The sequence below is a fragment of the Carcharodon carcharias genome, chromosome 6 (assembly GCF_017639515.1).
Source record: "Carcharodon carcharias isolate sCarCar2 chromosome 6, sCarCar2.pri, whole genome shotgun sequence".
In the NCBI taxonomy this organism is placed as follows: Eukaryota; Metazoa; Chordata; class Chondrichthyes; order Lamniformes; family Lamnidae; genus Carcharodon; species Carcharodon carcharias.
In genome coordinates, this window is record NC_054472.1 from 22,372,368 (window position 1) to 22,389,829 (window position 17,462).

The 17,462-nt window shown below is 40.1% G+C and overlaps 1 protein-coding gene across 4 annotated transcripts in view; it reads left to right on the forward strand.

The window, feature by feature from the left end:
* tmem65 (transmembrane protein 65) overlaps nt 1–17,462 on the forward strand; it is a 74,323-nt gene that overhangs the window by 4,820 nt on the left and 52,041 nt on the right. For 3 of the 4 annotated variants that reach the window (XR_005943348.1, XR_005943349.1, XM_041190359.1), the window contains exon 2: nt 14,154–14,234. The exons of the other annotated variant lie outside the window; for it this stretch is intronic. Coding sequence is in view for 1 of the 3 variants with exons in the window: in XM_041190359.1 (XP_041046293.1) it covers nt 14,154–14,234 (81 nt within the window). In the remaining 2 variants the exon portion in view is untranslated. The remainder of the gene's footprint in view (nt 1–14,153; nt 14,235–17,462) is intronic. 4 annotated transcript variants of the gene reach the window in all.

The window sequence follows — 17,462 nt, forward strand, 5'->3', positions numbered from 1 at the left end:
TTAAACCAAATTCTAACCATGTATATAGGTATGCCTGACTAGGTGTTATTGCTTTATTCTACTGCACAGTGATTTATTAAACAATTCTCTTAAGTGCAACTGCTGTCGCTTTTATTTCTAGAACTGAATTGATAATTTACCGTTTAAAATAAACATCTTCTGCAAAATAACACTACCCAATTTAGTGTAAAACAGACATCCTTAATTTCTATGCATTCAATTTTTCATTTGAGATTATTTTAGTACACTGTATGTCTTTGTGGGAAAATGCCAATAGCTTTCATGTAATTGTCCTACCTGTGTATTACATTTCCAAGTAATTCCTTGCAGATTAAACATCCAGATGTTTGAGAGATGTATAAATGTAGACACTTTCTTTTAATATGCATTGGTTCTTATGCACAGCTCTGTTTGGAAAGCCATGAAATGCTTTTTAAGTTTCAAATGTTTCAAATCCAGCCTGGATAATAGACTCAAAGGCATAACAACCTTAAGCAAAATGAGTGTAAGGCACAACTAGCAGTGCAGAAGGTGCACAGTACAAAACTCCCTGTGATTTCTGAGTTGACAGCAAGGTGGGAATTTAAGTTGGAGAAGCAGTATGATAGCTTGGATGGAAATTCCGAAGTTCCTGCCGCTGCAGTTTAGGAATCTGCTGTGACTAAGTTGAGACATCCTGTTCAGGGAGAGGAGAGGGGAATTCACTCTGATATGCCTGATCCAGGAATGACTGAAACTGATAACAACAGCAAAGCAACTATTTTTCAGAAATGGCATTACTTTTTATTCATTCTTGGGATTTAGTTGTCACTGGAATTTATTTCCCATCCCTAGTTCTTTTGAGAAGGTGATGGTCCGTGTGGTGAAGGTACTCCCGCAGTTACAGACTGTTCTAGGGTTTTAACCCAGTCCTAATTCAGATGGTGTGTGTGACTATGAGCCAGAGGTGTTCGTAATCACCTGCCCTTGTCCTCCTGTTGGTAGTGGTCAGTTTGGGAAGTGATGTCAAAGAATCCTTGGAGACTTGTTGGTTGCAGTGCATCCTGCAGATAGTATGTGCTGTGGCCATGGTATGCTGGTACTGGAGGGAGTGGATGTTTAAGCTGGTGAACGGGATGGTCAGTTAAGTGGAGAGCTATGTCCTGGTTGGTGTCTAGCTTTTTGAGTGTTCATGCACCTGCACCCATCCAAGCATATGGACACTATTCCACCACACTTCTAAGCTGTAGTTTGTAGGAGGTGGAGTTGATTTGAGGAGCCATTTGCTGTAGACCATCCAACCTTTAACCTTGTCTAATATCCATGGCATTGATATGGCTGGTCCAATTAAGTTTCTGGTCAATGGTGTCCCCCAGGTGGCTGATGGCGGGGGATTTGGCATTGGTAAGGATTTGAATGTTAAGACATTGTTGATCAATGTTCTCCTTTAGAGATGGTCATCGTCTTGCACTTGTGTGGCCTGTATGTTATCAGTCACGCTCAGTCCAAGCCTGCATATTGTTTAGGTCTTGCGGCATGGATTGCTCTGTTTTGAGTTGTGAATGAAATTGAACACTGCACAATTATCAGTGAACATCCCCACTTCTGACTTTATGGATGGAAAATGGTTAATGAAGCAGCTGAAGATAGCTGGGCCTAGGATGTTGCCGTGAGGAACCAATGGGGCTGAGGAGATTGGCCTGCAACAACCACAGCCATCTTCCTTTGCATTGTATGATTGAAGCCAGTGGAGAGTTTCCCCTTCATTCCCATTGACTTCAATTTTGATAGCATTTTATGATGTCAAGGGTACTTGCGCTCACCTCACCTCTAGAATTCAGCTCTTTTATCCACGGTTAGGCCAAGGCTGGAGCTGAGTGAGTGGTCCTGATAGAACACACATTGGCTACAGTAAGCAGTTTATTGGAAAGTAAACCCTGATAGTGTTGTTGATAACTCCTTCCACCACTTTGATAATTGAGGGTAGGCTAATGGGGTAGTAATTTGACCAGATTAGATTTGTCCTGATTTTTGTGGTCAGGGTATACCTGGTTAATTTTCCACATTGTTGGATAAATGTAGCTGTGTTGGAACAGCTTAGATTGAGGCATCCACAGTGTGTAGAAGACCAAAGAAAAATTGCTTTATGTACTTTTATTTTTCAAACTGTTCTGGTTTCATTATAATTTAAAAAAAAATTAACTCCAAACTATTCTCTTACTTTTTATTCATTTTACAATTAATTGAAGTTATTGCAGTTCTGTTAATGCATATGATAAACCACTGTAAGTAAAAGTAATTTACCAACCCTTTGGGTTTAGATCTTTAGTTTCTTCTTTCAATTTTAGTTGGGGAGCCAATGCTTGAATTGAGAGAAATCACTTTGAGAGAGAAACTCTGTTCTACAAATTACTTTCAAATTTGCTATGTGTTAGAAGTTAAAGGGAGATATGACTTAAGTAACCTCATTCAGAATATTATTTTGAGCTCACTGATAACTCAGCAAGTTTATGGAGTCATTGAGCTGTACATGCTAACAATGTCGCATGTTTGATTGCTGGTCCATGCATCTGTTTCCAGCTTGGACCGTGGGAATATCCTGGACTTAGGAGACAAAATCATCGAGGGTCTCTACTCCTGAAAACTCTCTCTGACCTCTGCTGGCAGTCCATGTCTGAACCTGCCCCTAGTATCTGCAGACCTCTGCGGTTGAATAAACTGCCAATATATCTGGATAAAGTTTACACATGTAACAGCTGCTACTTGGGCAAAGTACCTGAGAGTGGTAGTTATAGTTACCACTTTGGGGAACAGGTTCACTGACTTGGATACAGTGAACTCACCAAATGTAGAATATGAAAATGCCAAGCAACACAGCAATTGTAATCAAAAATTGAGCGGGATAACAATCTGAATGGGAGATCAGCTAGTCATTGGAGGTAGTATTCCAGTCCCTTGGAAATCATGAAGTGTAGAGAGGATGCGATCTAGAATGGAGTTTTGTGTTAATGCAGTTTTCTGGGCCAGGGTTAATGAATCAGTTGGTGCCTGTTGACAATGACTAAGAGACCTTAGTAAGTTAAGAAGGTATGTGTGAGGCTAGAAGCAGAGACTCTCTTGTCAGCCTTGTAGAATGATAAAATATGCTTTGTGAGACCCTGAACCTTCTCTATACAGATCAAGTCAAACCATAAGGTTCCATATTTTATTGTGCTTGTCTCTATTTGCATTTATCCAACGTGTTGTAGAAAATGTGTTCTGTTGAGGTGAGAACTACTTCCTTAGCCCATGAAGATGTGATTGATGACCTTCCTTTGTGGTGTGGAAGATGCTATATTTCCACTTGGAAAATGAGCAAAGGTCCCACAGTGTAGTGATGGTATTGACCTTAGGAAAACTGATTAAAGCAGAAAATAAATTGTCACTGCCGAAGGGCAAGAGAAGCCTGGAAATCGGAAAGGGAAAACAAGGGTTTCATGTGAAGTGAAGCCTCAGTGGCTAAATAAGGGTGTTTGTAGAGAAATGAACCTTAGGCATTTCATTGTATAAATTTAAATTGTGAAGAAAACCAGTACAGTTATGAAAGGATAAAGGTTATTTAAATTAGATAATGTTAGTGACCCCAGATGAAATGGGTTGAAGGTTGGAGGATGGTCAGCAGGAGGGTATCGATATAGTAACCTTTAGAGATAGGGAATAATGGTGACGCTTGGGCACAGGAAAGTAGACACATCTACATTAAGACATTAGTTAATGATTGGTGGAACATTTGAAGCATTAGACATAAGCTGTTTGAACTGGTGGTTGATGTGGGTGGAATAATCAACCCCAGAGGAATGAATTTAAATATTTATGGAAAAGAGTGTTCAGAAAGTGCAGGAGGAACAGATGAGAGGGTGGTGTAGCCATATATGTCAGAACCAATGGGGGAGATGGTACAATGGGTGGGGAAAAGCCACAGAGAAAACGTCTCTGATTAGAAATCTCTATGAATAAATCTAAACTAACAGTTGCAGCCTGCTGCAGACCACCAAGTCAACATAGTACAGGACACAGGACAGTATTATAAAGACATGAGAAAATTGGAAAACGTTTGCTATGCCCAGTAAAGGCATGTCCTAGTCATCTCTTTAAACATGGACTGTACTTGTACAGAGCTGAAACTGTCTTTGTTTTCTAAAATGTACACTAACCAGGTGGCTAAGATGGTGGCCAGGGGTCAGGTGACTTTTGAAAATTCAACACTGGCTACATCAAGTTTTTGCAAAGTTCCAAATCGAATCACCCTGGGTGGGGGACTCCCTCTTGAACGGACATACCCAGGCAGCATCCCTCTCTGGAAATCCCATTTGCCATTGTTCATAGTTTACTCCAAACTCAGAATCAATGGACTTCTAGACTCCATGCCTCCAAGTTCGCAATTCAACAAGAGGAGAACTGCAAAAAGCTCATTATCCACAAGTGGGTGTGAAGAATCATAATTTATTTCCATTATATAGCAATTGCTTTCAGCTTTAAGTCATTCTGGGTGGACAGTAGCAGTTAATCATGTGGCTGAAACTGGTGTCTGACCCCAAAATCCTTTATCAGGTGAGCCAGAAAGAACTGGGCAGTCTGCAAGCCATAGCAGCTGCAGAAAAGGTGGTGCCATATTTGCCTTTGAGAGCAGGAGGCTGCAGAAATCTTAAAAGCCTCCCAGCTTGGTTCCTTTCTCAAAGTCCACCAGTATTGAAATGTGGCCTCTTGGTACAAAAACCACAAGTAACCAACTTCATAGTCTTCTGCAAAAGGAATCTCTTTGCTGGAATCCTGCAATAATCCTAATAGATGACTCCAGCTATTTGAACCCAGTTAACTACAATTCAAGTGGAAAATACTTTTACTTTACTGGGCCTGCAATGACTGTTCTCCTGCTATAAGCCAGACATATGAACTGTCGTTTTGTTTACAATTTATAAAAGTACAGTGTGTGTGTGTGCGTCTGTGTGTAAAATCCTCTTTATTTTAACCCACATAAGCTTATTACTGTTATTTAAATTGACCACATGCGCATCTTCCTCTCCAAAAACTACACTGATTATGGACAGTAAGGGAAAGGGTATAGTTCGCTCCTGACCCTGTCTGTGACAATTTGCAGCTGGAGACTTCAATTATAATTTGAGAAAATGGAAGTTGGTAAACATATGGATAATTGCTTCATAACCAATACCCAAGAGGCAGTGCTCATCTTGACCCAGCTAAGATTAATGAGCATAACACCGGTGCTGTAAGACCCAATGCTTGCTGAAGAAATGGGAGAGATGAATGTGAGCCATTGGGTTAAGTAGTCAGTGAATCATTGTGATCCAGGTTTTAGTTCCCATGGATTGGAGGACTGCTCATGGCTCTGTTACTTAAGAAAGGAAGAAATGGAACAGTGGAAATTGTGGACTTGAGCTTGACTTTTGTAGGAAGAAAGCAGTAAGTATCATAGGTGATTAAAAATAAAGATGTGCATTTATACAGTGCCTTTCCTGACTCCTGAAGTTCCAAGGGGCTTTACAGCCAGTGTTGTACTTAGTAGTGTCGGAGTTTATTAAGATGTAATTATTTGGAGGGCTTTCCATTATTCATGGGATTGTGTGGTTTTAGGAAAGGTAGGTTTTGACTGAGTGCTTTCACGGGATGACCATGTTGATGCATAAAACAATTTTACTTAGACAAAATTTAAGTTGTGACCAATGGGGCAATGTGATTCCCCCATATAGGAAGTGTCTCCATATTGTTTGTCTTTCAACTGTTTTATATTAGCTGTGTCTTTAATTAAGAAGTAAAATTCAAGCAAATGGTAGTCTTGAGAACTTTCAGCAACAAATATTTCAATGTAGAGTGCTTCTCGAGTATCTGCACAGAACAAACTGATGCTGCGCAGAGCAGAATGAAGGAGTTACTAGAAATGACCAATGATGTGGTCTGTGCGAGGCTTTGAGAAAGCTTTTGAAAGCAGGGTAGGAGGCAGGCCGTAAGGCAAGACTTCCAAGGAATAATATAAAGGTAACTGAAGGCCACCAACAGTGATGGGGTGAAGGATGATGTTTTGTGTCAGAGATGCACCAGGCTGGAATCTGGGAATGTAGAAGTTTCTGGAGGTACAGAGACTTTTAAATGAAAACAAGATTGTAGAATTCATTAAACTGTGGAATGCGGAGCCACTGGGGATTGATGAGGTCAGGTATGATGGGCCTTTTGGTGGGACCAGATACAGCAGTGCAATTTTGGGTAACTGACAGTTCACTACCCCCAAACTGCACCTGCCCAACAATGGGAGCATTAGGGAGGTGGAGGTAGTAAAAATGTGGGTAAGGGTTTCGGTAGTGGTGTGAATTAAGTAAATGGAGAGTGGAGATAGTGGTCTGTGGTTATGGTGATGGTGAGGATATAGGGTTTGAAATTTAGTTAAACGTTGTACCGAGCCAAACCTATGCATTTTGTTTCAATCTATTTGGGACTTGCATTTTGAAGATGAGGTTACACAATGTTTGGCAGAAGATTAAAAGGTGATTTTGGTCTTGAGAAAGTTGTGAAACATCCATGGTTTGCATTGGGCAGGTGATCAGATGGCACAGTGGTGGTGGAGAGTGTTTTTTTGGCATTCATATGAAAGCTTTGAAGTGGTAATATGTAGGTGAGGAATAGAGGCAGGGGTGGGGTGTAGGATAGGGCCTTGGGATACTTGAGGTAATTGTGCAGCACTGTAAGGAGGAGCCATTTTATTGCTATTGGCTACGTTGGAATAGGTTGGAGTAGATCTGGGTGTCACAGATATGCATTAATGGGGCAATACCAGAGTTCATGTGATGCACACACAATTGGGTATAGCGATTGCATAAAATAAGTGGTGTCCATTCCGGGGGAAAGGCTGTTCACATGTAAAACTCTTGGTTAGTTTCTAATTCAAATTTTCACAACAGCAAAATAAGATGTAAGTGTTTAAACATTGATTGAATTAGAAGGCCCATTATGTGCATTATGTTCAAACATTTAGATCCAATTATCACAAATCATTACCTTGGAGGGAAGAATACCTATTAAATACATTTTGGTTTATCTGTGGGCTGAACAATACAGGCACTCAGGTATATTCATAGGATCTTCTCACTAAGCTCACTGTTTAAAACTGCCTCATCTTCATCCCCACTAAAGAAATAATCAGTGTTGAATTGATACTCCTGTGATTTGGCATGTTGATTGTTATAGCAACCACAACAAATAGTCTTGAGAATGAATTGTGTTGCTATAACACCACATTAAGGGTTGTCACATTCCCTAATTCACAATTTGCCTTAGTTTTATAGCGATTTACTGATCTGTTGCTGGCTCCAAGGTGTATTTATGTTCCTATCTGTAGTAATCATTTGGTATCATATTTATCCTATAGACAAACCCTACCTAATTCTGCATTATATGGTTGGATTTGTCCATTGGATAAGCTGCTTGGTTCCTGGTGTGATATCAGTTTACTTTAGGCCTTCCGGAATCAAAGGAGGCCATTCAGCCCATCGTACTTGTTTCTTTGAAAGAGCTGTCCAATTTAGTCCCAATACACCAGCCTTTGCCCCATTACACTGCAAATTAGTTCTGCTCAAATGCATGTCTGATTTGCTTTAGCAGTTTTCAGTAGCAAAGAATTACAAATTCACCAATTACTTGTTGCCACATTTTAATATTGAGAGCACGTGAGCCAAGCATGAAATGCATGAATTAGTATTATACACTCGGTTGCAATAAACTGAGATTTTTTTTCCTTAAATGTAGTTTATTTCAAGCTATGCAAAAATAGTGAATTTTTGTAAAACGTTATTCTAAAACACTCAGTCTGCATGATCACAATACTTAAGGTTGTAGAGACAATGTTAAATAATAGAAACAGGAAATTTGGAACAGAACTGGTTTGTTTTGATAGTTCCTGGTTTACATGGTTTGCTTGGTTATATAAATTGGAAATGTAGCATTTTTCTCTGCCAAGTGATTTTGCACCAGCCTCATGCCAAAGAGATAAGTCAGAAAACCCAGATGATTTTTGGGCAGGGCTGCAATGTGCAACAGACAGACAAGTCCGTTGGTCTCGGTACACCAACGGGAGTGCTTAGAGGCAGAGCCGAGCGAGGCAACATGGAGGTGTAGGTGTGTCCCAGTCATAACTGGTGGAAAATGTAGTGGTTAAAAATTGTCCTTAGACCAAAGAATTGGCATTTCAGATAGCCATTTGTAACTTTAAAATATAATCAAAGTGGCAGTGCTGTCGTTGTTAGTAAAGTTTAATTGTCATAGATTTTATACTTAAAGCTGTGAAAAACCTTTTTTAAAAAAGTCTTTTTAAGTAAAATAAAACGATAGTAGCTTTTAATTCTAGAATTCATTTCGTTATTTGATTTTTAAAAGCTCAAAACACGCTGTGCTATCTTTGGTGATTTTTTTCCGCAGAACAATTTTATTCTAAATCTTGTACCATGTTGTGCGTGACCTGAGTAAGATCTAAAATGGATAATACTGCTCCACTCCTGGCTCTGTTTGTCACCTCCTTTTCTTACAATGATGAATATAACATGATTTTTTTTTAACAATTGCCCCACTGCACCACCACACATATGTAATTAACAGTGAAGCTCCACCTTCAGTTTTAACCAAACTCTTATTTACTGCATTTCAGCTCTTGGCTATCTGTTGCTGGCAGTTTATTAATTATAAATGAAGATTGAATACTGAGATTCTCTAGCTGATCACTTAAAACTGACCAAGAGTACAAGAATTGGATAGCAGGTTTCTGGTTAGAAATTTAGATTTAAAAAAAACTGGACTCTTCATAGCTGAGGGTCGCTCCTGTTAGCACCTGCTGTTGAAGCTTTCAGTGCAAATTGAAATGGCTGTGTTTATCTTCTGGTACATTTGATATTGAGGCATTCAACGGTATTGCTTTGTGATAGAGCTACAAGCAGGGAATCACAGATTCAACTGAACTGGTGCAGAATCTCACAAAGCAGGTGAAAAAGACATCACCTGTTTTGACCTGAAGGTTTGAGACACTTTGTTACGTTATAGTATAGTAATTCAGCTTGGCTTGGTCCTTTTGGGATTTTATGGTCAAGGCTGTGTTAACAGGTCATGTTGCATCAATGTAATTTTGACAAACTGCTGCTACAACAACAGCCAGCATTTATACCGCACCTTTTTAAAGTAGCAAAACTTCTTAAGGCTGTTAACAGGAGCTTAACAAATTTGACACCAAGCCACATAAAAGTGATATTAGGGCAGGTGACCGAAAGTTTGATCGAAGAGCTAGGTTTCATGAAGTGCCTTCGAGGAGAAAAGAGCATGGGAAAGAGGTGTAGAGGTTTTGGGATGGAATTTCAGCGCTTAGGCCCTTGGCAGGTGACTGCAATGAAATAGGCCACTTTGTCACAACCAGTTTGTGCCAGTCCAGCCAGTAAATAGTCCCAGTTGCATTTACCCACTTCGCTTCCATATTGTGCCAGGTTCTTTTCCTTCATTCAGCTATCTAACCTAATCTTGAATGTTGACCATTTCTGCCTCAGCCATTGACCCTGGAAGTTAATTCCACAACCTCACGTTGTTTTGTGCAAACAAGTTGCTCTTTGGCCTGAATTTTTGCCGAGATGGAAGGGTTTCACAGCTTAGCCAAAATGACAGTGGAGCCCCGATTCCAGAAGCCCCACATCCAGGGTGCACCATTTTCGACAGGGGAGAACGAGATTGGACTGTACTTTGCACATCCATAGTTCACAGAGGCAGCTGCCCATGCAGAAGTGCAGCTGCCTTCAAACAGATTTAATTTTTGTTTCTGGGATTTCCAAAACTTTTGCAGGAAAGATCTAAATCTGCCGGAGTTATTTGGCGAGGTCAGGTGCTCCGTTTGGGATTGTTAAAAGTAAATGTGAATGTGCATAAAAAATGGATAAGCTCTGGAACTGTCAAGCTGTTAACTCACTGAAATTCCTAGGCCATTTAATTTTTTTTGCAAAAATCAATGCAGTCTGCAGGTCAAAAAATATGTGCTTGCTATTTCCCTGTTTATTCTGCTTGTCTGCTTCTACAACCTATCATCACATTGAAGAGCCAGTAAATTCAGTTTGATTGACAGTTCCAAGAGTTATAAAGAGATTAGCTGTCTTTAATGAATACAAATTGTTTTCATTATGGATTAAGTACTTTAAGGAAATGTTTGTTTTTATAAGGAATTAAATGCTTGAAGGGATTTAAATGTTGTCAACGGGAGCTTATTTTAAATATAATGAAGTCTGCAATTCAGCTCGTCAAACTTTATTTCACTGCACCATAGCTCTCAAGATCTGCTATGATGGATACCGGGTGAGTTGGCATGGAGGGTGTAAGAGCAAAGGGTGGTGGTTGGGGGCATGGGCTGGCAGTAAGTTATATGGGATATAAAAAAGCCACGGGGATGAGTGGGGGCTGCTGGGTTGGCATGAGTTGGCACTGTTGGCATAGGGGCTATAAAAGGGCCTGGGCATGGGTAGAGGAGCATAGTTTGGCATGAAGGCTGAGTAGCCATGGGGGTAGAGGGGCCTAGGTTGGCATGGAGGGCATGGGAGCCATGGGTAGGTAGAGGGGCATAGGTTGGCATGTAGGATGTGAGGGGCATGGGAGGTAGGTAGAGGGGCATGAGTTGGCAATGATGGGGCATGGGGAGTGTGTGGGTGGTTTGAGAGATGAAGGCTGTCTTTTTGTTTTATGTTTTTATTGTAAGTGGCACAAAGTCCCAGGCCTTTTCCAGCCTCAGCAGCTGGCAGCCCCTCTTGCTGCCTCGGCACTATTTCCAGAGATGGCAGGCCCGACTCCAGTTAGCGCACTCCCCCCTCCAAGAACAAAAATCCAAAGATTCTGTGCACTTACTCACAAGTCGGCTTGCGGAGTCAGGAATTTTTCCTACCCGGCACTCCTGACTAGAGAGTGAAAATTTGGTCCTTTGTTTCTGTTCTAGATCTCTTACATTTAATCTTACACCTGCAGCCCATTTTCCTAGGTCCCTTAGCTGCTGAACAGTCTGGTTCTACTCCCCTGTCCCATCCATCACCTTAAGCACTCATTCCTTTCCCCACTGGTGCACAGCACTGTGTACCAGCTATAATTCACCAAGCCTTTGGCAGCACTTTCCAAACCCAAGACCTCTACCATTTAGCAGCACAAGAGCAGCAGATGCACGGGAGCACCACCACCTGCAAGTTGCCCTCCATGCTACACATCATCCTCACTTGCAGCTATGATGCCATTCCTTCACTATCACTAGGTCAAAAACCTGGCACTCCCTTCCTAATAGCACTGTGGGTATGGACTGCAACAGTTCAAGAAGGTGGCTCACCACCACCTTCTGAAGACCAATTAGGGATGGGTAATAAATGCTGGCCTTGCCATCCCATGAGGAAATTTAAAAAGGTCTTTTCATAATTTTATAAACATTTCTTATTTTCTTGCACCACCAAGCATCAGTTTAACCAGGGCATTGCCAAAGATATGTAAAATGTTATTAAAGGTGTTGTACTTTACAAGTTTAAATGCATCCACTTGAGTTAACTTAAGGTACTCATCATATATTAAAACATACCCTTCATGACAGGAGGTCCAATTAACGTAAATGAAATGAGCCTTTATTTCAGAGTCCTGGCATATGGCATTAGTTTTAGTTCTTTGGCAGTTGTCCAAGACAGTACCATATCATTATAATTCAATCTGTCATTTTTCCTGATGCCAAGGCAACACACAAGTTGTCAAAACCTAGTTCAAAGCTGCAGAAATTGTGTATTCTTTCAAAAAAATTTGGAGATAGCTTACCAAGTTGTGGTGTTCTCTTCCATCAACTTCAATTTTTCAAGTATTTTGGTCTTCAGATCAGAAGAGGATCAAGCCATTGAGTTATCAAATGAGTTCTACCCTAATTACTCCTATACGGCATCATGAAATAATCTGTGGTAAACTACTCAGGCACATCATATGGTGCAGGTTTCACTTTATGCCAGGATTTTGCTTTAAAACCCTCATTGTTTCAGGGAACCTCAAAATAATTTTAATAGGGCATTATTGATTGCCACTACACCACCTAGTAATGTCATTGGACTAGTGATCCAGATGGCCAGGAAAATTCTCTGGGGACATGGGTTCAAATCCCACCATGGCAGCTGGTGAAATTTAAATTCAATAAATAAAACCTGGAAGTGATGGTGACCATGAAACTACCATCGAATGTCTTGAAAGCCCATCTGGTTCTCTAATGTCCTTCAGGGAAGGAAATCTGCCGTCTTCATTCAGCCTGGTCTACATGTGACTTCAGACCCAGAGCATTGTGGTTGACTCATAACTGCCCTCTGAAATGGTTGAGCAAGCCACTTAGTTCAAGGGAAATTTGGGATGGGCAACATATGCTTGCCAGCGACAATGAATGTCTTTTATTTTGTTGCTTATGGGAAGGTATGCATGAATCTGTTGCCAAGTTTAAGTGTTATGACCCCTACCCTTCAAAGTAATTCATTGTGTGAAGCATTTCAAAATATTTGTGACATCCAAAAAGATGTTATTTAAGTGAAAGCTTTTCTTCTGTCCTCGAGTGAATATGACTGTCCTTGATTTTTTTTGGTAATTTGGGATCGTTTCCAAATAATATGAAACCTTAAGAGACTTTATTTTAACTACATGTTTTTAGTTGTGTTTGTAACACAATAAACACTGAAGTATTTTGCCTCAGCTCTCCGGCAGCCTCGAGCAATTTCATTGAGCATATTCATTATTGGCACCAGAGTAACTTGGAATCCCTGCAACTATTGAATATCCGACTAGTGCAAGATGATTTTGTCAAGAAACCATTGGTGGAAATTCTGGGAATTTCTCAGCAGTGTCTGAAGGTTAAATGTTGCAAATACCCATTGCATTTAAGGGTGGTGAATTTTTACAGTGCTTTACTGGTGCAACTTTGGTGGTGGAGAGTGTGAAGCATGGAGGAAATTCGCCTCCATGCCTTTATTTAAAAGTGTTTGGCCAACTTCTGTCCATTATTTAAACCTTGATATTGATTGCTTATCCTTAAGGGGTCCAGTATCAAATTTGGACTGATAACACTTGTATGAAGCCCCTTGGCATGTATTACTTTGTTAAAAGGGCCGTATCAGTGCAAGTTGTAGATGATACATTTTTGATATTTGCAATATATGCAGCATGATATTTGACAGATCTAGCTCCTCATTTAATCTGATTCTTTTACCTGCATTTATCAGCATAATGGCATCTCTGCATTGTGATCTCTGTTATGCAACACACCCTTCCGTGTTGCATCAAAAGATAGTGTTATGTTTTATTTCACATCTTGGTGAAAATCATGGAACTCGATTCTAAGCAAATTATTATTTCCAGGCCTATTTTATTTATAAATGCTCCCATTATCTTTGTTTCCTCTCCCTATTCAATGTGTTAATTGAATAGCTTTTTTTTTTCAAGTTCTGAAGTATATCTTTGTTTCCTGGTTTAAGATGGAAGCATTGAAGTTAATGGGAAGAAGCAACCAGTCTTACTGAACCCACAGTTTAAATAGGGTACTCAGTTCAAATTGTCAATGATTTATAATAGCATCTGCTTCTGAGTATTGAACTGGCACTGCTCAAAGCTACCGGACTGGCAGCATTTTGCACAAATCAATTGCAAGTTAAAACAGGATGATACTGGGACTGTGTGGAGGTATGATTTACTCTTGAATGTGAATTTGAAACCAATGGATTTTTAAAAGCAATTACAGAAGCTGCTGCTCTGCATTGTATCAGAAGTTAACAATAGTTAACTGGAGTCCTTATCCCATTTCTTACTAGAGGAATGTATAAATCATGCCTGTGGAACAATAGAATTGACTTACAATGAAAGAAACTTAATTGATTCTCGTATTTGCGAGCCAGGACAAAAGAGCATCAGAGTGGGGAGGTATTGGATAACAATGCTGTGCCTTTCCTTAAAAGAAACAGTATTATGTGTTCTATCAATATTACAGTGTACATCATTGAATTGGTGGGGGAGGGGCCATGGTTGCAGTAGCGAGTTATATTTTTAAAGTGTGAAAAATGCATTTGTATTGTACTTGCTCAATAAACAATTATTAAATGTTGTACTTGTATTTGAATTTATAGCATCCCCTGGACACCGCTACCCCAGAGCCCAGATTCCCATAAGCAGGAAGTGGAGAGAACAGGCTGCAGCGGGTGATGCAGGTTGCTTTGTTGTGTGTCAGTGCACCTGTTCAAAATCCCAACAATTGGCAGATTCCTGTTGTGCTTTGGCATGCTCTTACTGGCTCACTTGTGGTCCTAACGTTCAGTCTTTAATTTTATGTTTGCTGATGGTGTTTTTGCAATGATGGCTTTTCAGTTGCTTTGATGTCACGTTGTGCTTTACAGGGACGCCAGCTGATGTGTAGCACAGCTGTTCAGAAATTTAATTTGTGTGTTTTTTGATTTGCTGCCCGCTATACAATAATCATTGGCTTAAGATGGCAATAAATCTAGCTTTAACTGGCTAAAGCTGTCTTATTTTTATAATGTATGACAAAGTTGTCATATTTCCTCTCCATCAATGTGGATCGTTTATTTTAAACCAAGTGCATTGTGTTTTGAAATGGTATTGACAGCACAAACAGTATAATTTTCCAAGTTTAAACACACACCTTTGAAGTACCAATCCTATAGAGGCGTGGCCTCATTTCTACAATGCCAAATGAAAGCGTAAACTATTTGTGTTTTGGCAATCTGCTACTTGCCATTCACATGTGATAGGGAATAAAAATCAGGGAAGCTATCTTCAGAACAGTGCAGGGACGAGACGGTGATGATAAATTATATGGAAACATTATTCTGAGAGGTGAATTTGTCCCTCAGATGCAATTAAATTGCCACTGACTGCAACACTCGACCAATTCATGGGCTTTTACTGTGCCTTCTCAGTTTTATATCTTTTGCCGCTTACTTCTCCTTTTTCTACTATCTCGGATGTTAATGATTAAGATAGTTCTAATAATTCAGATGCTGCAATAGTTGTCCTGCTATTGGTAGAAGCAGCAGACTACAGTGTATCATATCAAAGGAGAGAAGAATGAATGAATCATAAAGCATAGTTAGAGATCAATGATTATATAAAGTGGCTCACTTTAGAAATTTTGATACAGTGGATTTACTTTTTGGACCGACATCATTCAACCCACTTGAGGTGACATGCCTGCTCAGTTTAACACATTTCTGATTTGCATTGCTTTCCTTCTCCTTACAAGTGTACCGATCAGGAGTAGAATATAAAAGCAGGGATGTGCTGGTGAGGCTTTATAAGGCTCTGGTCAGACTGCATTTAGAATATTGTGAGCAAATTTGGGCCCCGTATCTCAGGAAGGATGTGCTGGCCCTGGAGAGGGTCCAGAGGAGGTTCACGAGAATGATCCCAGGAATGAAAGGCTTAATATATGAGGAACGTTTGAGGACTCTGGGTCTATACTCGACGGAGTTTAGAAGGATGAGGGGGGATCTGATTGAAACTTACAGAATACTGAAAGGCCTGGATAGAGTGGACGTGGGGAAGATGTTTCCATTAGTAGGAGAGACTAAGACCTGAGAGCACAGCCTCAGAGTAAGGGGAAGACCTTTTAGAACAGAGATGAGGAGAAACTTCTTTAGCCAGTGAGTGGTGAATCCACAGAGGGATGTGGAGGCCAGGTCATTGAGTGTATTTAAGACTGAGATAGATAGGTTTTTGATTGGTATGGGGATCAAAGGTTACGGGGAGAAGGCAGGATTGAGAAACTTATCAGCCATGATTGAATGGCGGAGCAGACTCGATGGGCCGAATAGCCTAATTTCTGCTCCGATGTCTTATGGTCTTATGATCATTGATCTTTCCACGTGATACAGCAAAATCACATCAAAAATCAAGTTGTCAGCACAATATATGAGCAAAAATGTGCATTTAAACAAGTAAACAATTGTTAAATTTTGCCAGGTAGAATCATAGAATCTTACATGACAGAATGAAGCCATTCAGCTCATTGTGACTGTGCTGGCTCAGTCCCACTCCCCTACTCTTTCCCTACCACCCCGCAAAAATATCCTCCAGCTTTCCCCATTATTTGTCTGGTACCAATCTTAAATTTATGTACATTTCTTCAGCCAGTGGAAATAATCTTTCTGGCAATTGTCCTTGAGTAATTTTTAAATTGCCCTTTTATAATTTTGAACATCTGGAAAGATATCCTTGTTAACAATCTGCTTCACCAAATGGGAATACATTTCTATTTTTCATAGTCAATAACATCAGCTATTCCAAGGTCATTTTTTTGGCCACTGAGTGTTTTTTATTTCAAGACTTTCTTTTTCTGTGGGGCTGGGGTCTGCTGAAGAAGTTGATGCTCTTTGTGAAGTTGCCTATAGTATTGGTATATATGAAATACAGTGTTAACTGGTATATATAATTTGAGATAGGACGCATTTATGTAATTTTACTGTAAGTATAAATAAGGTTATTCCTAATATAATTAGAATAATTTAGATCCAGCCTGTAAATTGAGACATAATTGAAAGCCTAGGCTCTGTTTCATAAGTTGGGTCAACCTGTGGCTACAACATTCCTAGTCACTGAAACTGTACTTTAAAAAAGAAAATCCTAATCTTCAGCCTGTTTCCTTTTGTTTTTAAAATGAGTATGATATTAAAGGAGAAGCACATGTATCTTGGGAGATTATTTTTTGTGCAAAGAATCATTTCGCAGCCTCCCATCTGCTCTCCTTCCCCTGCCCCACACACCTTGTAAAGGAGAGTCTGCTAACCCAGTTGTATATTGTTCTCTGCTCTGCAGCATCGGGTCCACTGCTCCAGCAGTGTACAATCTTCCATGTTGGGAGTTGGAGGTGGGGAGAAGAGAGGGAAGTTGGGGAGTTAGTGGTGTTGGAGTGGTGGTTGCAGGGTTATTGGGAAGGTTTGGGGAGTTATTGGAGGGGGCGGTTTGGGGAGGCATGGGGGAGGGGAGATGTTGGTGACTCCACTGAGGATGTAGGAAATTTAAATCTCTCATTTGAAGTTAAGGATGGTTCTGGTGTTGAAAGCTGCTCTTTAAAAAAACAGAAAAATTAATTTGTCAATGAAAATGGATGTGTAGGAATCCTTTGCAAAGCCATCATTGTTTATCTGGGTTCCAGTATAGAGGTACATTAAATGGTGACATTTAACATATTACTTTATGCACAAATAGATATGATAAACGGTAAAGAATGTTTGGGTTTGTAGAGGTGGCTGGGAGGAGACTGTGTATACAGTGCCACATCAGTTGATTTTTATTGAGCTAGCTAAATGTCCAAAGTTCTTCAGCTTGACTTGTGAGAACATACTATTTTGGTACTGATTCATTCAAGCTGAATGTTGGAGTAGTGGTATTCTCGCTGGACTAGTAATCCAGAGACCTAG